Source organism: Octopus bimaculoides, chromosome 14 (assembly GCF_001194135.2).
Source record: "Octopus bimaculoides isolate UCB-OBI-ISO-001 chromosome 14, ASM119413v2, whole genome shotgun sequence".
NCBI classification, from domain to species: domain Eukaryota; kingdom Metazoa; phylum Mollusca; class Cephalopoda; order Octopoda; family Octopodidae; genus Octopus; species Octopus bimaculoides.
In genome coordinates this window covers 50,520,146-50,530,239 of record NC_068994.1, presented here as the reverse complement: position 1 = coordinate 50,530,239, position 10,094 = coordinate 50,520,146, and the positions used below count along the sequence as shown (strand labels likewise).

General features: G+C 35.1%; 1 protein-coding gene across 4 annotated transcripts in view; it reads left to right on the top strand.

Moving 5' to 3' along the window:
- Window positions 1–10,094, top strand: part of LOC106874741 (C-terminal-binding protein) — a 185,466-nt gene that overhangs the window by 110,216 nt on the left and 65,156 nt on the right. For all 4 annotated transcript variants that reach the window (XM_014922579.2, XM_014922582.2, XM_014922581.2 and 1 more), the window contains exon 3: window positions 3,552–3,850. In XM_014922579.2, coding sequence (XP_014778065.1) covers window positions 3,811–3,850 — 40 coding nt within the window. In that variant the 5' untranslated portion in view covers window positions 3,552–3,810. The remainder of the gene's footprint in view (window positions 1–3,551; window positions 3,851–10,094) is intronic.

Genomic DNA, 10,094 nt, shown 5'->3' with positions numbered 1-10,094 from the left:
AGCATTGCTTTGCAAATTTATTGAGCTTGTCATTCTTTGTTTTAACAAAACAATTTTTGTTTTTTCATTGTATAATTTTAGCCATGTTTTCTGGGTTCGGCGGCCATCTTGTTTCCTCGCTCTCTACACTTTCCTTGTTTCGTGCTATGCACTCGGAGTGGGGGGAGACATTGTAGTGGCGCGTGTGGCCCCCATCTTGGGAAGTGCCATTGCGCATGTGCAAGGGATTTGCCGCCAGCGGAAGTACCCGAGCATGCATGCGCAATGCAACAGGTGGAGAAAAACCAATAGCGTTCGCTCTCTTTTCTCTCTAGCAGTGGTGGCGACAACACGTATCTCTTATGCATCCAGCAAACGTCGTGACAGGACGTTCCTCCATGTGGTCGAAGCTTCTTTGGTATTCTAGCGGCAAGCCTGTTCACCCAGGAACGAAACGCCTCTACACCAACCTAGAATAAAGTATTGGTCTGTTGTTACCGTTATTCCTCGTGTTGTTGTATTTCTGGATTTTAATGATTAATATAAGAACTGGGGAGAGACGGCCGAGCTGTCATATCTCATCCAATTCTTATAGGAATTTCGTGTAGTTAATAGGTTGTTTTGGGTTTTAATTTGAGTTGTGTTTGTTTGTTTATCTTCTGTTTGTTTCTGACTAGTTCATGCATTCATTTAAAAGATTATTTCTTCTCTGCTATTTCTCTCAAAGTGTCTAAATCGATATGGAAATATTTTTGTTTTTGTCCACTGTGTCTCTTCATTCCCTTTTTAGTTTCGTTAATATTTAAAGTAAATGGAATTTGGAGGGAAAAAAATAAATGAATGAATAAATAAAACAAATACATGGAAACTGAAGCTTAATTTGTTGAATTTTAATCATGATATTGTTAAATATTACGAAACTTTGCCTGCATTGTATTTTTAATTTCAGAGAGATTAATGCAACAAATTCTTGTTGAAGATTATTGTATGTTGTTTTATAAGAATAAATATTAAAAGAATAGCTGTTCTTTGAATATTTTGAAAACCTATTAGAAAAGCTTGCACAGATTTCCCCCCTGCCTTCCATTTACCCTTAAAGTTTTGTTTAGCACAGGGAAGCTGGTTTCGCTAATTACTCGATGTGTGCGAAAACATTTTCTTACGTTTCCGTGAATATCTTCAAAGATTAATGACAATCACTATGGAATCATCTCAAAATTAAAATAAATACCATATTGCTACTATTCTTCAGAAATTCAGCAATTGTTGATGTTTTGCGTCATTTTTCAAAACCAAAGGCAGCAAATTGCTTTCTAATTAACTAAGTTTTAAAAATTGTTTGTTATTTAGAATACAGTGTGAAATTTGATCATTCCATCCGTTGCTTAATTAGGTTTTTTCTTCTTTTACCTCTTTGATTCTTTGATGTAATGAATTTGATTTAAACTTAGTGTCTTTGTCTTTTTATATTTTTGATTTTGTAACTTTTATCATTTGAAAGCATCCAAAATTCTCTCTTTGATTAATTATCATTCTTAGTAACAATCAATAATAATGATAATAATAATTTTTTGTGTTGGGGTGGGTTGTATATTTCTTTGCTTTTCAAGAAATCTTCCTTGAAAGTTTCACGTTTATTAAAGGTAATCTTTCAGATACGTAGAGAAAAGCCTTTTTCTGATAATCAAGTAGTAACCAACTGAACGTTTGTGAGCTGCATTTAAATTATTCAGGGGAGGTAACTTATTTGTAATATTTAGTTTTTCTTGGCATTTTCTCATTTTTCCTTACGTGCTAAAAAAAATATCAGACTTGGTGGATAGAAAATAAATAAAATTTGTTTACAATAATATCTACATTTTTAATATATATATCAACAAGAAAGTTATAAAATTCAAGCAAGATGTTTGGCTATCAGTTTTCTTATTTAGCTGTCTGATGGTAGATGATATAACACATTTTTAGTGAAATATTTAATTCCAAACACCAAATTGAAAAATTTGTGCCATTAGAAATAATTTGGATATTTTTTACTTAAGAAGAAATGCTAGATAGTAACCCTGTCCCTCTTAAAAGTAGAAAGAACTTTTGAAATATATATTTAAAACAAGGCTTTAGTTGTAAAATCCCCCTATTTCCCAACTTCTTTTAGATTTCAGATTCCTTGAAACAAATATTTTTTTTTGTCTCTCTCTTTCTCTCTCTCTCTCTTTCTCTCTCTTTCTCTCTCTCTTTCTCTCTCTCTTTCTCTCTCTCTCTCTCTCTCTCTCTCTCAATGTTGGCATTTTGTTGGAGCATTTCCTGGTCACCTTGATCGATTTTCTTAACTCTAATGTGTAAGTTCACATGCAGTTCATTGTGACCTGTCGATAGTGTGTAGTAAGAAGTTTGCTTCCAACCACATGGTTCTGAGTTCAGTTATGGCACCTTAGGCATCTGTCTTCTATTATAACCCCAAGCCAACCAACCAAAGCCTTCTGAGTGGATTTGGAAGACAGAAACAATATTTTATGAACTTTAGTGAGTGTTGCGTTGAAATTGGGTATACACATTTAAATTTAGATACTGACTGTTTTCTCAATCTTACTTTTTGAAAAGTTCCGAAGTCCTTTTTCGATTTTTACAGTTTATATTCCCTCAGTTTTTAATTTCAATTTTGTCAGTGCTTTTGTGTGTGTGTGTGTGTTGAATTTTTAGATTCAAAACTATCTACGTCCAACCAATGGAAGTTTGTTTTTTCAATTTTCTTTTCTTCAATAAAGCTATTTTAGAAAACTTAATTTGTATTATAGAATTCAGTTTAATTTATTGAATTGATTTGACCATGGATTTTTTTTGTTTTCTTTCTCATTCTTGGATTTATAAGATAAATATATATTCAAATAAAATTATCGACTGGATTTTCTTTTTCATAATTCAGTAAAAAAAAAAAAAAAAGTTTGCAGAGAGTAAGAGTTTTTTTAATATGTAAGACAAACCAAAGTAATGGCAGTTAAGAACAAAATTAGATCTACCCGAATCCATGCGTGTGTGTACTTAAAACAAAATGGACAACTTCACTCCAAAATAAAGAAACAAACTGATGCATATGTTGAGTTTTAGTGCATTTATTCTATTTCCGGCTTCTGCCATTGGAGTATTTTTATGCTGTGATCCTGCTTTCAATTACATTAATCTTAGATATTTTCTTGATTGATCCTGAATAGAGTAAAGGCATTGCAGACTTGGGAGGACAAACACAGACACACAAACATTATGTATATGATAGGCTTCTTTCAGTTTCCGTCTACCAAATCCACTCACAAGGCTTTGGTCTGCCCGAGGCTATAGTAGAAGACACTTGCCCAAGGTGCCATGCAGTGGGACTGAACCCGAAACCATGTAGTTGGTAAGCAAACTACTTACCACACAGCCACTCCTGTGCTTGTGTATGTATGTTTGTATATATATTTTTTGTTGCTACTATTTGTAAAAGTTTTTTCCCCCCTTTTTATTAAATGTTGTTCTAAAATAAAAAAATTAAAAATTCTGAAGCTAATATTCTTCTCTCTTTATTTCTCTTGTCGTTACAGAATTTTAAAGATCTGTTTAAGTCAAAAGAAGAAAATAATAATAAAAACCCAAGGAAGAACTAATCACCTGAGAAAAAGAATTCACCTGATCAATTTTGAACATATAAGCCAATCTGGTCGATCATTTATTGAGGGTGTCTTGCATCCTTGGAGTGGATTTAAGTGAAGACTGCGGTGGACTATATATTTTGGAGGTGGTGTGGTGTGGTGCTGGAGCGAGCGACAAGGCCCCCTCCACACCTGAACAAAGCTGCTGCACATGGATCCCGGCAATAAACGAGCTCGTTTTGACAAGCCAGGTAAGAAGGTTTACCTACAAATAACAGAATTTTTCTAAAACTGACCAATGGTAGCTTACTAGTAGAAAGAAGAGGTGGGTTGGTGGGGGACATAGTTGATAGCTTGATTGAATTTGTTTTTCTCCTTACTCCCTCTTCTAGCTCTTCTCATTTATCAACTAATTCAGCTTGCTTAGATCATTCTAGTTATTATTATTACCATTGTTGAGTGGGTTTGATATGTCTGTTTTCACTCTCTCCTGTTGTTTTTCTGTTTTGTTTTTAATCTGGTCTTGAAATCCAGAGCATAAAAAATTCTGCATTGATGTGGTAGAATGATGCATGCTTCTAATTTTGATGCACACTCTTTCATTCATACTCTAGGATCTTTATAAATGCTCTATAGATACGTGTGTGTATGCATGTTTGTTTGTGTGTGTTTTATACATACATACATACTGGGGAAACTCATCATAAACAGACCAAGAACAAATTGTTTTTTTTTTTAATGCAAATATTTTTTAATGGCTTATTTGTGGGTGGAGAATGGCTGTACTCATGACCACCCCAGGCCCTCCTAGGATGGTGTTGTGTGTGTGAAAATAAGTTGAGAGCATGTATATATACACTTGCACACAAACATCTTTAAATGTTTTTTATCTTCTGCAACTGCACACGCACACATATGTATGAGTTATAAGGCATTTTTGACATGGCATAAATGTAGTGAACCAGTAGTTGGCCTGTTGGAACTTTATAACCCATGACATTATTGTTCACAAAAGACATGGAATAATTTTATAAAGAATCCCCCCCAAACCCATAGAACTTCTGACTAGTTGACGTTTTATTGTATCTAATTTATTGCTAACCGTTTCTATATTGCCTGTTGATATTTGAGAATTCAGGTCCTTCCAGGAATTATCCTTTCATCTTTCCTGAATTACCACACCACCAGCACTATCTTAGGTCTGTGTTTCAATGCCTGCAAAGAGGTGGATATGATTTCTCTAGCACAGCATCTTAGCAGTTGTTACAATCCTTTGTCATCCCTTTCATGAGGTTTAGTGTTTCTTAAAAGCATCTTTCATTGATTCTTCTCTGGCTTTCTTTGTTCTTTCTCTTCTGTGACTTCCTTCTACTTGGATTGATTGTTACTGTTTTAACCAACTGTCACACTACATATGTATCATGAACATTATCAGTGCAGTCTTCTCTCTCTCTTTGCAAGCTACATCCGAGTCCTTTTCATGCAGTCGTTTTCTCTGCTCTTTTCTTCTCTGTTGTTTAATCCATGATTAACATTACACATCCTATGGATCATGCTTGTTTTATTTCTGTCCAGCCTTGTAACATCCACTGCATTCACACTACCACGCAACATTCTGTGTTCTACATAAGTATCGTAGAATCTGGCTTTTGCCTGATGAGAGAACTCTATTCTTGCCCCTCTCTGATCTTTGTCTCTCAGTTGAAACTCTAGCTACTGCGATCGTGGATAATCCTCTTCCACTGCTAATTAAATCACCTAGGTAATAAAAGCTAAGAGTTTATTTCATAGATGCTCCTGCTGCTGACTATTCTTGTGCATCTGCCTCACATAAGTTCCTTTAATTCTTCTGTCGACCAACCTGTGATCTAATGGCGTCTCTTGATTCCCCACACTTTACATTTCATACACAGTACAATGTTCCTGTTCTCTTACTTGTTTCAGTCATTTGACTGCAGCTATGCTGTTGCACCGCCTTTAGTCAAACAAGTCGACCCCAGGACTTATTCTTTGTAAGCTTAGTACTTGTTGTATCGGTCTATTTTGCCGAACCGCTAAGTTATGGGGATGTAAACACACTGTCACCGGTTGTCAAGTGGTCGTGGTGGGTAAACACTAATACATACATACATACATACATACATACATATATATGACGGGTTTCCCCCAGTTTCCGTCTACCAATTCCAATCACAAGGCTGGTCAGCCTGAGGCTATAGAAGAAGACACTTGCCCAAGGTGCCATGCAGTGGGACTGAACCCAGGACCATATAGTTGGGAAGGAAGTTTCTTACCACACAGCCACGCCTGCACCTGTATATAGAGCATGGTGTCCTTCTTTTAGGGCAAGTGTACCCAATTTCCACTGACACAACGCTTTGCAATACAGAATAGTTTGTATTTCAGATTCTCTCATCAGAGACCATTGGTAAAATTCTTACATTCAGACTACCTTTTGCCCCCCCCCCATCTTTTTCTTTCAGGTTTTTTTGCTTTTTCTTTTTTGTTGAGCGTATCGTGATTCACCATGTGACAGGAACGTTGCTCCATCCCTTGATGATTGGGTAACGTGCACTGCATCTGTATCTTCTAGGATCCGTTTCTGATATGGTTAAATGGAGGGAGAAAGGGAGTGGAGGATTTTACCATCTAGAATACTTATCCAAGAAGCAGCGGAACGACTTCTCTCTTGAGCAACAATGTGTTCAGTGTGACTATAGGAAATAGGTTAGTGTACAAGTGGGAGTAGTCTGTAGGTACTTAACTGGTAATTGGGGCTACCTTTGTGATTGTAGGAGATGGTGATAGTTGGTAAGTTAGTTTTCTTTTATTCCAGAAGGGTTACAACTATTTTTCATTATGTTCAAGCTAGCGGTGCTCTTATTGTAGTTGTCTGCTATGAGAGAAGTAGTATTGGCTGTCAGATGAGACTGATGGAGGTGGGTGTACCAACTGGCAACAGTGTGAACATGTTGCATCATTATTCAAAATATAACACAACATATAAGGAAATGTTGATAAATACAAATAATAACGACAGAGCTATTTTGCATTGCTGCCCCGTGATTTATTGTTAGTAAATAAATACCAGAACTTAAGACCATATTGTTAGTAAAAATATTGTTGCATCTTTTTGATAGCAACATGTCTGATATGCCTCTCTCTGGCTTTAATAAACAAAACTTGTTATTTTATATATAAGTTTAGACTCATTTTATATATTTATACCAGATCATTATTATTATGTTCTTAGAAACAACTTTATATTGAAAATGGTTAATTATTTCACTAAATCCTTCAAAATTAATTGAAACACACAGGAAGTGTATTTCATTAGAAATGTGATCGTGAAAGGGTTTATAAAAGAAAACTAAACAAGAAAGAAAAATTAATTATTCCAAAACCTTAAAAAGATGTGATTTATCAATGAACATGGCCAGCCGCCTTCAGGTAAATTTTCTCCCTTTAAGAAAGAAGTGAGAAAAGGAAAATTTAAAAAGTGAAAGAAAAATCATAATATTGCTATACCAGCAACAAATTAATTTAGTAGAGGAATTTTTTCCATTTATCCTAATAAAATATATATATATATACATTTGCTCATACACACACCGCAAAACCTAAAACTGTAATTCCATTCCATGTATTCTATCTTAATTTGTTTTATTTTTATTATTTAAACGCTGTTAATTTGTAAATATTAATTTAACAAACTCCAGTAAATTAGAATTAGTAATATTTAAAAAAAATTCTGGCAAGTTTTGCATTTATGCACACCTTCATTCTCTCTCCTTATCTCTCCCTCTTTCTTTCTCTCTCTCTCTCTCACAACATATGAAAAATCTCAAGTGCTTCCAGCGTCGACATAATCCTTTTTGGGGTCTTTATATTTCATTGTTTTATTCTTCCCCTGGTTGCAATTGTTGAACTCCAACCATTTTGTGGCACCAACTTTTAGGAATTGAAGTCACTTTTTTCTCCCAATCCCTCCTCCATTTATAATTCTTTGTCTGGCACATATTTTATCAGCCTCAGAAGGGTGTAAAGCAATGTTGACCTGAGTGTGCATGCTTCACTGGATGTGTAATGTTAGTGTGCATGAATGGCAGAGCACAAATAGAGAGAGAAACTAGATATAAGAAAAATCTGCTCAGGTGAAGAAATATCATTTTTTCTATGTGGACGGAACCTACATTGTAGGGAGTAAAGAAAGGCTTGTATTTCATTTAGTTTTATTGAATCTGGGTTGGAATTTCCCAGGAAAACAGCCTTAAAAGCATATACATATATTATTTGAGTATTGTTCTTCAACTTAGCAATATGTAATGTTTGAAGAGTAGTATTGGTGAGTACCATATTTTAACGTGTATAAGGAACCCCCTAATTTTGAGGGCTTAAAATTTGGAAAAAAGGTTTTGTAAGGGATCATAATACTATCCATGTATAAGAAACTCCCATATTTTTTAACCTAATTTTTGACAAAAGAAGGTTCCTTATACATGTTAAAATATGGTAATCTCATGGTATTCAGTAAAATGTAGCCTAGGATGTCTGTGCTGTGATAACAGCAGCACCATCCAAGAGAAGAGAGTAATACTCCATTGTCAATTTTGCCTGAGCTTTGTAGAGAATTAGTTGTTGTTGTTTTAACTATTTTCTGGCTCCAAATTAGTCATTTAAAACAGTTTGGGTTACCTTGAAGGTGTATGTTTGCCAGGAGAGACACTCAGTGAGGACAAAGCGTGGTATTTGTGGTAACTTTGGAGCAATCTAGTTGCATGTTGTTCATATTTAGCAGTAGGTGATGTACAGTTTTCATGATGTGTGCAGTTATCTTTATATTGTTAGAGAGAAGACTGCTTACCGTCTTCCTTGTATAAAAAGTGCTTTAAGATATACATGAATTGGTTGAAAAAACATTACTGAATTCTGCACCTTTCATTTTTTAAAGTTTTACAGTCTGTGTGTGTGTATTTGGGTTGGCATAAGTTTTCATATGTTGAAGTTTACTCTTGTTTACTCTGCATGGGTCTGTGCCAATAAAGTAGTCAATCCTTCTCCTCATTTCATATCCATTTTCCCGTGTTGGTGTTGGTTGGGTCAGGTCATCATGGTCTGTGTCATCTCGCACTCACAGCAATAGTGAAAAATCAGGCAACATTGGAGCTGCACATGTCTAACTGTACATGCCAGACACTTTTGACTGTGCCATCAGCACTAGGAAAGCTTTCACAATGTAAAGAATCCACTCTTTTCTGTAGCAATTCTTACTGTTATGTGATTTCTGGAGTTTACATATTTGTTTAATATGTTTTTGCCAACATTTCTATGGCTGGTTTTTCTCACCACTCTTTAACTACTTTATAGAGTGCTATTAGTACTAGGGAGGTTGTTTGATGTGAGATCTAAAGTGTTCTCTCTACTGTGTTTCAACTAATATTCAGAATTACTTCACTCCAAGATAGGTAGCCTTATGATGGGTCTTGTGAAGTTCATTTTTCTGTGTACAAGGGGGAAGGGCTTTAGTTACCAACGGACTGAAATATGGAGAGGATGTGCAAGTAGCCTGGCATAAATTTTTTCTGCGTTACATGAGTAAAGATTACAGGGAAAACGTTTCAAAGTGTTTGTAGGTGACTGAGAGGGGGTAGATTGAGAGAAATTAGAAGTAAATTGCCTTGTCACTCAAAACATCCATGCAAAGTATTGTCTCTTTGTGTGTGTGTGTGTGTGTGTGTGTGAGAGAGAGAGATCTTATAGAGACAGTTTGAGAATGTGTCTATGCTACTGTATAGTTTAACTACAAAGGAAGTGTATCTCAGTCAGCTTTTCAGAAAATGGTGGTCCATATCGCTGGCTGATGGATGTGTTGGTGGGTATTGCACTTATTACTTAGTTAATCTTATAAGCATAATAATAACTACAAATATTTGTTGAAGTCAATAACCTTTTGCAGATAGTCAAAAAAGTAGAAATAAATATTGAGAAAAGTATCAAAAACAGTCAATATTGCAGCCGGATTTCAGATTTTCGTGTCCTTGTCCTTATCATCAGCAGTCACGGAAGTGAAACAACAAACAACTTTTTGTGAACTAAAAATAATTTATCAGTGTCAATGACTTTGTATTTGAATCATCATGTATTGGCCAATTAACATGTAATAACTACCAACCAACCGAGAAAGATGGTATGTTTGTTGGTTTTGTAAATGTATAAAATAAAAACACCACCGTCACTGACTTGTTGCATAGAGAATTCTTAGGAATAGAGAGAGAGGTTAAGAAAACAACAAAGGTAGTTTAATATCTGCGGTACACAATGTTTTTTGGTGATTGTGTTTCTAATCATTAATTGTTGATTGAAGTGAAAGAAAATAACAAACTGCTGAGAATGAAAACACATATCCATTGATGTAATAATTAAAATATGAATTAAAAATATTTGCCAACATCTTTTTTTTTTTTTTGGTGGGGATGGGGGTGGGTTGGGGTGGAA